The 13,080-nt window shown below is 53.0% G+C and overlaps 1 protein-coding gene across 1 annotated transcript in view; it reads left to right on the top strand.

The window, feature by feature from the left end:
• The window catches only part of LOC119441354 (histone-lysine N-trimethyltransferase SMYD5), a 102,588-nt gene that overhangs the window by 72,655 nt on the left and 16,853 nt on the right, over positions 1 to 13,080 (top strand). Inside the window, exon 8 of the mRNA XM_037705967.2 lies at positions 12,895 to 12,989. Coding sequence (XP_037561895.1) covers positions 12,895 to 12,989 — 95 coding nt within the window. The remainder of the gene's footprint in view (positions 1 to 12,894; positions 12,990 to 13,080) is intronic.

A 13,080-nucleotide genomic window follows, 5' to 3' on the forward strand; every position in this document is an offset into this window, starting at 1 on the left:
TTGGGGGAACTACAGAATGGGTTCAGGCCAGGCAGACGCTTAGAAGACAATATTGTGACAGAGCGATGAAGAAGACGTTTTGAGTGCACTTGAAGAAGACGAAGCTCGGGACTTCGCGTGCTTACTATGATCTTGTCAGCCGCTGCCAGTCTTGTAAATACACTGTAAATACATTTCTTATTCCTTTTCCCCGTAACATTTTTGGTGGAGGAGCGGGGTAACGGGTGGGCAATGCGGCGGCTCTTGGCTTCCTCAAACCGCCTGCATTCGGTAATGATGGCTTGTACAGTAGAAGAATTCTTAAAGACGAGGAGGTGAAAGGCGTCATCTGCTATGCCCTTAATGACATGTGCGACCTTATCAGCTTCCGACATTCTCGGATCCACTTTGCGGCACAGAGCGAGCACGTCCTGGATGTATGTGAGGTAGGACTCAGTGCACGTCTGGACACGCGAAGCGAGGTCTTTTTGAGCGGCGCGCGGACGTCCAACAGGCTTGCCAAACAAATCCGTGAGCTTCTGTTTACAAATGTCCCAGGTGGTAAGTTCCTCTTCGTGGGTCTGAAACCAGACGAGTGCCGTTCCCGCGAGATAGAAGATCAAATTAGCCAGCATGGCGGTCTGGTTCCAATGGTTGGCTGTGTTGGCTTTCATCTCTGAAAGATCCTTCTGGGCGCCTTAGCCGATGGGCTCTGCGCCTTCAAGAATACAACTACTCAGTTGTATACAAGACAGGCCGGTTACACCAAGATGCGGACTGCTTGTCGCGCCATCCTGTCGACCCACCTGACGTTTCTATGGCCGGCATTCCTGTCACCGTTCTCTCTTTGAGTGCTTTTGACGATATCGGAGCGGAACAACGCCGGGACGACTTCTTAAAAGACCTTATTCAACGGCTGACTTCAACGACGCCCGACCCTTCCCTTCGAATGTTTGAACTCCACGATGGCGTCTTGTACCGCTGTAACATGCGCCCTGACGGCCCTGACCGACTCTTAGTTGTCCCTTCGCATCTGCGCCGGACTGTTCTCGCCCAGCTTCATGATGTGCCGACTGCCGGTCACCTTGGCGTGTCACGGACTTACGACCGCGTTCGTCGGCGCTTTTTTTGGCCTGGTCTTTACCGTGACGTCTGCCGTTATGTCGCTGCGTGTGACCTTTGTCAACGACGAAAAAAGCCGACCACGCTCCCTGCTGGCCGCCTTCAGCCACTTGACGTGCCTTCAGAACCATTCTTTCGTGTAGGCGTTGATCTTTTAGGCCCTTTTCCTACGTCTGTTTCGGGAAATAAGTGGCTTGCTGTAGCAACAGATTACGCCACCCGATACGCAATCGCACGGGCTCTTCCGACAAGCTGTGCAACCGATGTCGCCGATTTTATACTAGAACACGTCATCCTTCACCACGGTGCCCCTCGACAGCTCCTTACCGACCGAGGCCGCTACTTTCTTTCGAAAGTTGTTAATGACATTCTACACTCGTGCGCGACTAAACACAAACTTGCTACTGCTTACCATCCACAAACGAATGGTCTAACCGAGCGTCTCAACCGGACCCTCACTGAGATGCTATCCATGTATGTCTCCGCTGACCATCGCGACTGGGACGTTGCATTACCATTCGTTACCTTTGCCTACAATTCTTCTCGCCACGATACCGCAGGCTTCTCTCCATTCTTCCTCTTGTTTGGCCGCGACCCTACGCTACCTTTCGACACCCTCCTGCCTGATAGCCTGTATTTCACATCCGAGTACGCCCGGGACGCCATAATCCAGGCACAAGAGGCACGCCATATTGCCCGACTTCGACTTGTGGACTCGCAGGAAAATCAGCGGCGCTTATATGACACCCGCCTTCGTGACGCCCACTACACACCGGGCGCCCTGGTTCTCCTTTGGTCTCCGTCGCGACGCGTTGGCCTCTCGGAGAAGTTGCTTTCACGCTACTCTGGTCCTTACCGCGTCTTGCGTCAAGTCACCGACGTCACCTACGAAATCGCCCCTCTTGACCCCACCGTGGCTCAGCCTCGTTCCGACGTAGTCCACGTCGCGCGTCTTAAGCCGTATCACTCCAACGCCTCCTAACCAGCACCGGGTCGGTGCTTCAGCCGCCGGGGGTCATGTGACAGAGCGATGAAGAAGACGTTTTGAGTGCACTTGAAGAAGACGAAGCTCGGGACTTCGCGTGCTTACTATGATCTTGTCAGCCGCTGCCAGTCTTGTAAATACACTGTAAATACATTTCTTATTCCTTTTCCCCGTAACAATATGTTTGTACTAACTCAGTGCATAGAGATTTCAGTAGCTCAGAAAAGACCTTTATGGGTAGCATTTCTAGATATTAAAGGAGCTTATGACAACGTAGACAGGGAATTGTTGTGGGATATTCTTCAATACGAAGGCATAGATGACGATTTCGTGGAGCTGCTGAGGGAGATATATCGAGACAACCAAGTACAAGTGGCATGGGAAGGCCGAAAAGGAAATCAAATGGTGGGAATTCACCAAGGATTGAAGCAAGGATGCCCTCTGTCACCATTGTTGTTCACGCTTTACGTTAAGGGCATAGAAAGACGACTGGAAAACAGCGAACTAGGTTTTGATTTATCCTACATGCGTAATGGACAAATGGTGCAACAGAAGGTCCCTGGATTGATGTACGCAGACGACATTGTGCTACTAGCGGACAATAAAAAAGATTTACAGATACTTGCGAATATCTGTGGGAACGCAGCGACAAATCTAGGCCTTAAGTTTAGCACAGAGAAATCAGGGATTATGATCTTTAATGAACACACGAGTAACTTCGTGGTGTCAATTCAACAGCAAGTAATACCCATAGTGAAGCAATATAAGTACCTCGGCGTACACATAAACGAAGGAAAGAATTACTCAAGGAACCACCAAGATAATCTGAAAATAAAGGGGAAGCGGAATGCAGCATTAATGAAACACAGAGCACTGTGGGGCCACAATAAGTATGAGGTGGTGCGTGGAATCTGGAAAGGAGTAATGGTGCCAGCGCTAACATTCGCAAATGCCATTATATGCTTAAAATCGGATATATTGGCGGGTTTGGAAGTTAACCAAAGATCAGTAGGCCGGTTGGCTTTGGGAGCACACGGTAATACGACAAGTGAGGCAGTGCATGGAGACATGGGTTGGGCCTCTTTTGAAGTCAGAGAAGCACAAAGCAAAATTAGTTTTGAAGAAAGGCTCAGGAACATGGATGAAAATAAATGGGCGGCTAAAGTGCACAAGTATCTCTACATGAAAAGCGTGGACACAGAATGGAGGAAGAGGTCAAGGAAGTTGGCAACCAAGTACAGGATAATCGAAACTGTAAATAGACAACCAGGGGTCATCAGAAAGAAAGTGAGAGAAATAGAGACCGTGAATTGGATGCAAAGAATGGAAACGAAAAGGACAATGGAGATTTACAAGAATGAGAAGAAAGAAATTAGAAGGGAAAATCTGTACGATAACACAAAGGGCAGTGCCTTGCTATTTGAGGCTCGAGCCGGTTGCCTAAGGACGAAAACATATCGGAACAAATATTCGGAACTAGATGAGATATGTGTATGCTGCAGTAAAGATCCAGAGACCACTCAGCACATCCTAATGGAATGCGACGGGATCCACCCAGCGAGAACCGTAGGTAACGTGCAACTCCCAGAAGCGCTTGGGTTTAAAGTGGAAGGAAACATAAACAGATCAGCCGTAGAGATCAGCAAGAGACGATTAGAGTACTGGTGGAAAAAAAGCAGGGAAAAGATGGATACGACCTGATCTCTTAAAATCATAGGCAGCGGTACAAGCTAAATTTTTGAAAAAGGTATACAAAAATGCTAGATAAAGAACATGTGTAGTATACCTGATTAAATCAAGCAGGCTAGGTGACTATTTGTCGCCACCCCGTTTCAAAGGGGATGCCAATAAATCATCATCATCATCATCATCGTAATCCTCGGCCGATAAGCTTGACTAAACGGAAAACACTTGACAGCGCCTTAGACGAACTCATCGACACAGGCGTTGTGGAAAGGTCGAACAGCCCATGGGGCTTCCCGGTAGTTCTAGTCCCGAAGAAGGACGATACTTATCGCCTTTGCGTAGACTACCGCAGGCTGAATGAGGTTACGAAGAAGGATGCGTACCCTCTACCCTCCATTTCCTCTTTAGTATCTAACCTAGGCGGGGCGAAGTACTTTACGACGCTCGATGCTAGTCGTGGATATTTTCAGGTCGAAATGGACGAGCGTGACAAAGAGAAAACGGCTTTCACTTGTCACCGCGGGCTCTTTCAGTTCAAAAGAATGTCTTTTGGCTTAGTCGGAGCTCCTGCTACTTATCAGAGGTTGATGGACCGAGTTCTAGGAGATGCGAAGTGGCAACATGCTCTCGCATATCTCGACGACATAGTGGTTTATTCGAAAACATTCGACGAGCACTTGCGCCACTTGAGAGACGTCCTAGACAGGCTGAGGTCCGCGGGTATCACGTTGAACCCGAGTAAAGCTCAGATAGCTGCGAACAGAATAACGCTGTTGGGATTCACGTTGGACAACGGCCGCATTCTGCCGAGTGAGGATAAGCTCGAGGCTATACTGAGCTACCCGTCGCCGAAAGATATCGGCGAACTGAGACGCTTTCTGGGATTGGTGAACTTTTATCGCCAATTCATTCCAGACTGCGCGGCAGTGCAAGCGCCTTTAACGAAGCTCTTGAGGAAAGACGAGCGTTGGACTTGGGGTCCACAGCAGGAGGCAGCACTGCGCGGCCTCACAAAGGTGCTCGCTGACACGGCAGAGTTGCAGCTGCCCGACTTGAACAGGGAGTTTGTGATTCAAACAGACGCAAGCGACCTGGGTCTAGGTGCAATTTTGCTTCAGGAGCACGGAGGCATTCTCCGACCGGTTGCGTTCGCGAGCCGTTAGTTGACGCCGGCGGAAAGGAACTACTCGGTGACAGAGAAGGAGTGTCTCGCGATAGTTTTCGCTCTGCGAAAGTTTGACTATTATGTCGACGGAGTGGCATTCACGATTGAGACTGACCACATGGCTCTCACTTGGTTGAGGCGCTTGAGTGAGCCGAGTGGTCGCCTGGCGCGTTGGGCACTGCTGCTGCAGCGTTACGACTTCACCGTGCGCTACCGCAAAGGAAAAAGCAATGCCGCAGCGGACGCACTTTCGCGAGCGCCAGTCCGAGGCGAGGGAGAAACCCTGGCCGTAGCCCGAGTAAGGGACGCGGAACAACCGTCGGTCCTGGGCGAGAGCGTGAACCACGTAGATGTTCTCGCTTCCGCAGGAGTTGTCTTCAGCAGAAAGGAGCTGTTCGAGGCTCAGCAGAAGGATCCGTTTTGTCGAAAAGTGCTCGACGGGCTCCGAGAGCCGGGCGGCGCGGCCGCCGCGCACATGGAGGCAGCTGGTATTGCTGTCGGTGCGGAGCGCTCAGGAACAGCTGGTAATGCTGTGAGCGCACTGGATTCCTATCTGCTGAATTCCGACGGCGTCCTGCTGAGGTATATTCCCACCGAGAACGACACAAGTGAGGCGTTTAAGGTCGTGATACCGCGCGCGTTGAGAGGAGCACTGCTACGCTACTTTCATGACTCGTGCATTGCTGGGCACGCGAGCGGCCCCAAGACTTACGTTAAGTTGTGTCGCTTCGCTACCTGGCCAGGCATGAAACGGGACGTGATTCGCTACGCCCGATCGTGTCATGTGTGCCAAAGCGTGAAGCCCCGAGGCGGACGACCGCCCGGCTTCATGCAGCCTATCGACAGCCAGACTCCCTGGCAAATCGCGGCATGTGACATCATGGGACCGTATCCCACAACACCGAGCAGGAACAAATTCTTGCTGGTGGTCACGGATCACTTCAGTAAATGGGTAGAACTTTTCCCCCTACGAAAACTGACGGCACGGGTGATCATGGATAAGTTGATGGAGGTTTTTACCAGGTTTGGTTTTCCGGAACAGTTGATAACGGACAATGCGTCCTACTTCACTGCAAAGGTGTTCGTTGACTCATGCGCCGCACTTGGCATTAAGCATAAGAAAACGACAACCTACCATGCTCAGTCGAACCCCACTGAACGAGTCAATCGCAACATCAAGCACATGCTTGTCGCGTTCTCTGAAAGGCATAAGGACTGGGATACCTACCTTCCAGAGATCGGGTTTGCATTGCGATCGACAGTGAACCGCTCGACTGGGTATGCGCCTTCTTCTCTTAACCTGGGGAGAGAGCTGCCGAATCCGATGGATAGGGTTCTCGCGGATCGCAGCGGAATGCCAGTCGCGCCGTCAGCACGAGCTGAATACGCGACGCATCTACGTGCCAAGATGACGGAAGCTTTACATAATGCACGCTGTAATCTTCGCACGGCAAGGGCACAGCAGAAGGCGCAGTACGACCGCTCGCATCGGAACGTCCACTACGAAGTGGGTGATTTGGTGCTTCGACGCCAGCACGTTCTCAGCGATGCTAGCAAACAGTTCGCTGCCTCGCTGGCGCCGAAGTGGACCGGGCCATATAAAGTGCGAGAGAAGGTTTCCTCGCTTGTTTACCGGCTCGAGAACAAGAAAGGAAAGCCGATCGGCGGACCGGTACACGTATGCGACCTGAAACGCTACGTGCCGCGTGATGAGCAGTGGGATGACGATCAGGCCCTCCCTCAACCGCGATCGGCGAGAGAGAGCAGCCAACACCGAACGACAAGCCCGCAGCCGCGCTACAACTTGCGCAGCAGGTGGGGACCACCGGGCACTCCCGGGCCCGTTTGATGTCTCTGGCAAATAACAAGGCGTCACGCGCAACGCGCAATGCGAGTGTTAACCTTATCTGTGCCGACGTTACTGCACAGATGGAGAATTACGACCAACCCATGCGCCGCCGAGACGACTCGGCGGGCTGCCCTCCCTTCGGGGAGTCCCCACGCCACCAGAGGCAGCGTCCGGCCTCACCTCGGACGCCAGCAAGACCTGCCCAGTTCCAGCGGCAGCGCCAGGCCTCCCCCCGGACGCCCGCAAGACCGCCCCCCCCTCATACACCACGACGCCGCTTCCCCAACGGCCCGTCGCCTCGCCGCCCGACCTCTGCGGCCGCCGAGGCTCAGTCGCCGGCCCCACGGGAGCCCGGCGAGCGGACCCCAAACCGACAGGGCCACAGCACCCGGGACGTGGCAACGTGGACGTCGCAAGACGGCGTGGACCCGCCGGCGGCCTACGTATCCGACCGGCCTTGGCGGCGGCAGGAGAGGGCTCGCACCGGCACGCCCCCGGAGCGGCTGTTCCGGCTGTTCCAAGGCCGGACAGTCCGGGACGTCGACCGGAGGGCGAGGGGCGCCTGCCTGCCGCTGCCGGCGGGTACGAGGCTGTGCGGCTGTGGGGCCGTGCGGGTCCACCAGAGCCACGACCGGGGGCCCTGCACCGGATACGAACGAGGGGTTCGCCCAACCCACCGCGACGGCAGCAGCGGCCGCCTAGCGGGGCAGCCCAGGCCATGCTGGCCCGAGCGGCCCGGGAGACCGAGTTCGCGGAGTGGCTGCTCCAGGTGGCGACCGGCCACCCAAGCGCCGCTGATGGAGCAGCGCCCCAAGAGCAGCCACCCGAGGGCCAGCCGACCGCAGACTCCCCGGAGGGCCCAACGGCCGGGGATACGGAGATGGCGGGTGCCGGGGATACGGAGGCAGTGGGGGCCGCAGCGGCTGCAGCCGACGCCGGAGGAGAGGCGGTGGCATCGGAGGTGCCGAGCGAAGACGCGGCACCGCTGGACATGGAGGCCGAATTGTGGGCCAGATATCCGAATAAAAGGCGTCCACATCTCTTGCGTCCGAGGGCCTTCTTAAGGGGGGGAGGATGTGGGGGAGCACACGCTGCCACCTTCTCCCGCGGGCGCTCGCCTGTCGCCGGCGCACGGAGCGCCCGCGACAGCAGCCGGGTGGACATCTCGCGCGCGCACACCGCGCGCTGCGGGAGCCGGGCGAACACGGGAGAAATGCACTTTGCCCTCTCCCGGTTCTCGCTCGCCTCTCGCGACGCGAGTGAAGAGGGAAAGTATCCGGCGGGCGAGGAGGACACTCCCCTCGCGGAAAGGCAAAAAGGCATAAAAGAGCGCGACCGAGAGACCCCCAGGGTCTGACCTCGCTTGACCTTCTGCCTGGACGGATTTTTACCTGCTGAAAGCCGTGAGTGACCTCGTTCGCGTGACTACCACACGCGACGAGGCAAGCCTATTTTATTAGTTGTTATACAGAGCGGACTTCCCTCTACAAGTGTGTTTTATTGCTGACAGCAATAAACGTTGTTGAGTTGACTCGCTGGTTGCCTTATTCGCCCGAACCCTACGTAGCTGCGATTACACGCGCTACGGGTTGGGGAAGACCCCCACACCCTGCTGTTGCGTCGCAACTGTGGGACCGTTCCCGCATCATGCGTTGCGAACTGCCACCCCGCGCCGGCCCAAGCGGCCATTTTGACTTTTCACGTCGTTTGGTGGCTTGACGATGGCATTCGCCGCCCAAAGTGTTGGGGGCGACAACTATGACGTATTTTCGGTTTCCGCCAGCAAAAGTATGGCCCTTGAGATCCGTATTTGCTATATTAAGATTGCGTCTCTGACATGTTGTGGCCTTAAAATTGGTTTTGGCTCATAGATATTCCGTATAAAGTCCAAGGGCGATAACGCAGTCGTTATGCGAGTGAAAACGTGCGAGGGGAGCCGACGATCGCGTCTACATCTCGCGCGCGCAAGAAAAGCAGAAAGGAAGCGCGCCTTCTTCCGTTGCGCTCGAGGCACCGGCGAGGGAGTGAGGGGGAAGGGATAGCGGGGCGGCGTTGTATGGTACTCTGGCATCTACTGCGTGGCGGCGCACGGTCGCACGGACCGTATCTTGAAAGCGATCTGCGTTGGGGCAGAGTCTAGCAGTGTAGGCGCGTCGGCGACTCGTAGCTTTGTGCGTGTTGTGCGTTCTCAGCGCTCAGTTTGCGTTGAAGCGATAGACAACCCCACGAAGGTCACTTCGCTCGCTTCTTCAGCGGCGCTTCCACACGCCGCCAGCATTTGACAGTGCGCGTCCACGCTCATTGAGTCTGATGTGCCACAGCGTGTACCAGCGCGTCGCCAACATCAACTGGAAAAGGAGAGAGTGCCGGCTTGGCGGGCTAGACCAGCTGCAGCAAGCCGCAGGATCAGGTTTGAATGAAGGGAGGTGGAAAGGTCACGCCTGTGGCGGCAAGATCGCCAGGTCGAGGGATGCAGGCCCGTCTCGCACACGCACGCATACGTGAGCTCGCTTCGCTTTCCGTCGCGGTGGAGAAGATGCTTCCGGTTGCTGCTCGCGCAAAAATGACAAAATTTGGGGCGAAATCTCTAGGTTGTCAGAGGGGAAAATTCGTTATATCGAAGGGGTCTCCCGCTGCCACTTTGTTACGTAGAGGTCTCAAATACATGTGCTTCTATGGAGTAACGGCGGGGAATAGAAAAACTTCGTTATGTCCAGGAGTTCATGATATGGAGGTTTGTTATAAGCAGGTTTAACTGTATAATACTACAGCAGAACCTCGCTGTTACGTTCCCGGGTGCTGCGTTTTCCTGGCTGTTACATTGTTTTCGGCCAGTCCCGGCACAGCTCCCATAGAAGCCATTGCATTGGTAACCCCGCTGTTGCGTCGCAACTGTGGGACCGTTCCCACATCATATGTTGGCAACTGCTACCCCGGGCCGGCCCGAGCGGTCATTTTGACTTTTCATGGCGCTTGGCTTGCTGGCTGGACGAGGCATTGGCCGCCCAAAGTGCCGGAGCCAACACCTATGACGTATTTTCGGTTTCCGCCAGCAAAAGTATGGCCTTTGAGATCCGTATATACTATCTAAAGATGGTCCTATGACGTGTTGTGGCCCTAAAATTAGTTTTGGCGCATAGATGTTCCGTATAAAGTCCAAGTTAGATAAAGCCGTCGCCGCGCGCCGTATGCTGTATGTGCGAGTGAAAGCACGTGAGGGGAGCCGATGAGCGCGTCTAAATTTCGCGTGCGCAAGAAAAGTGAGGGAGCGCGCCATCTTCCGTTGCGCTCGAGGAGGGTCCCGGAAAGTAAAACTAGTTTCGGTTTCAAGGAACATGCGCGCTCCTAGCGGTTGCCGGACATCTTAAGTTATTTTTTTATTTCTCTTTTTGTGAACTTTAAATCGGGCTAAACGCGGGAAGTGGTCGCCATCGTGCGTCCGTCAAGCTTGCCTCCGCTCACCCTTGCCACTCGCTCAGCAATATCACAAGCCAGATCGCGTTTGGTCGTCTGCTTCGGTTGTCGTCCCAAGTGTGAAGATGGGAAAAATAAGACAGAGAAGCTTGATCAGCCGTGTAACGAACGGACGACACAGGAAACCAGGTCGACCAAGCTTACACGAAGATGGCTAAACCGGGGCATCACATGTGTTGCGCAGATCTGTGGTGTTCGAACACCGGGAATTCCATTTCTGCAAAGTTTTTCAGGTTTCCCTAATGACCACGGGTAAGCACAAGTGAGCACCCCACCACCTTCCTCCATCCGGCTGCTGATTCAGTTGACTCGTTTAACTGTTTAACTCTGCTTCCTGCGCACTCTGATCGCGTGTAACAAGCCACGGCTGTCGGCATTCAAGATGGCACTGCTGTAACAACTGCAAAGAGGAGTCACGGGCAGCAAGTGACATGCGAGCTCCGCCGAGGCATCGCTTTGGTAGCCTCAAAAGGGGCCTTTTAAAAAATGCGAGAAGGTTACCGCGGCAGTCTCACAGCTTGAGAAATCCAGAAGAAACGCTGGGGTGGGATCGCCACAAGCATCTCGCCACGAACTTCTTCCGGGCTTGACCGAGAAAACCCCATGTCTGTCAGCCTTGCTTGCTTTCTGCGAAGCTTGCCGACATCCTTATCTCACGAAGGTCCCTCGTGAGAACGAAGCCCTGAAGGGACTGAATCATCTGCAGGGTCTCCTGTGAGGACAACGTTGAGGCAGCCTGTTCTACCGCATCATCGCTGCCGTCGTCACTGTCGCCATCGCTATCCGATGCGAGCACATTCACGACGATCACCTCATGGGTTAGAAGCACTTCATTTCCAAATCTATAGCAGTGCGCTTTCTTTTCACCGGCAACGTCTTGCATTGCCGATGTTCAGCGGGCGGATCAGCCATCTTCCGTTTCAGTGCCTCGTTTAACTCGTTGCTGAAACGGACGAAACTCCGTGGCCCAGAACGACTTCAATGCAACCAACAAAGACGAGCATCAGCGACTTTATTCGTCCACAGAAATGCTATGGTGGCTAGAACCTCCTTTTTGTCACCATAGAAATGCGCAGCAAGAGAGCCATGAGCAGCGCCCAGCGCTTTCTGCTATCAGCGAAGTTGGTGCATTCCATTCTTGTTTCGAAGGGTGGCACGGCATAGAGATGTGGGCGTAGCCCATTCGTATTCAGAGGGTGGAAGGGCGATGGGAGAGAGGCGCGAGAGGATGGCGATGCGGAGAAGGCTGGAAAACACCGCGTGGTGACGTGCAGTTGCTCAAATTTATTATTTTCTTTTTTTTCAAGGATTTTGCACTTCATTCTCTTTCAGCATGGACACCCAGTAGCCAGACTTCATCGTTATAACCAATAATGCAGCATGGGGGCATGGTAGCAAGGGGGTTATTTCACCATAGAAAACATACAGAAGCTGATGATGCTGCAGCTTCTCATTGTTATAACCGATATATTGTTAAAACCGGTCTCGTTATAAGTGGGTTCGACTGCACCGCTAAAACATAACAGTGACAAAGCCCACAAATCGCCACAGCAACATCACAAACGGCTCTAAATGGCTGCCAGTACAGTTATTAGACATCTCAGCACTGATACTCTAGACCCGCACGTGTATTACGACATGTACTACGTTCCATGGCCTTTTCACTCTTCATATGTTTCACCACACTATTTTGCACATGCTTCACCACAGTGCAGGGCTGTAGTGCGGTGAAGCTGACTTTAGAGAATCGGCAACTAAACTGAGACACGTTTATTGGGACTGACGATTGTGTACTTCCAACATTTCAGGGTGGAGCCACGAGCAGGACTTCACGGGCTTAAACATGAATATGCAGCGTCACGTTTATTCTTTGTGCAATGCCGTTTTAAAGAAATTTCAAAAAGCAAGTTCAGTAAGAGCATTTAAAAAATTGCTAAGCAGCCTGCGTGAATCTGTTTTCTCAGCTTCCAGCTGTTGTATCTTTTTTTCAGACATAGTTTATTGTCCTATCTTTGCATGCTGTGTTTCGTGGCAATGTGACAAGAGCTTCGCGCTGTCTCTGCTGCTGTGTGCCGCAACTCCGTAGCAAATTATGCATTCAGGGTTTCCCCCAGTTTCTGTGAATCCATATTACAGACAAGTGTTGGAGTAAGCTCTCTGCTGTGATATTCTGCTCATGTTGAACGACAAGTGCCGCTGCAGCCACGGGCAAAGTTGAAGCGCTAGCCCTAACTGCACCCACTGCGCTCCTTTGTGTATTTTGCAGGTGTGGTTTCATATAGCGTAAATTCAAAATAAAATATAATAAAAATGTTTTAGAAAAAACACCTGTGAATATTGAATCAAATAACAAAACATTTGGACATTTTTTAACAAAGTTTAATAGGTTCATATCCATCATTTTTTGTGTGTAATGCCGTTAAGAACCAAAAATCTGACCTAGTGAGGAGCTTTAAATCAGAAACGACTGAAAGGTACTTGGTGCATTGTCATGACACGAATAAAATACGGGAAGAGCACGTAGAGTGTTGCATGTATGCACACTCTACGTGCACCAGATGCACGTAGAGTGTTGCATTCATCGAACAAGCAAAGTGTGATGTCTTAAATGTATTTTCTTTTTCTTTTTGTCAGGCTCCCACAGCTGTATTCCGAATGCTGAGTCATCGTTCCCCCAAAACAACCATGTCCTTAGCTTGGTGGCTCTTCGTGACATCCAACCAGGAGAGGTATGATGCAGGGCTATCTTGGTAACCTCATGTAAAAACAGTGTGAAGAACAGGACAAGGGAGAGGGTACAGATGAACCACTGACTACCAA

This window comes from Dermacentor silvarum, chromosome 2, assembly GCF_013339745.2.
Source record: "Dermacentor silvarum isolate Dsil-2018 chromosome 2, BIME_Dsil_1.4, whole genome shotgun sequence".
NCBI classification, from domain to species: domain Eukaryota; kingdom Metazoa; phylum Arthropoda; class Arachnida; order Ixodida; family Ixodidae; genus Dermacentor; species Dermacentor silvarum.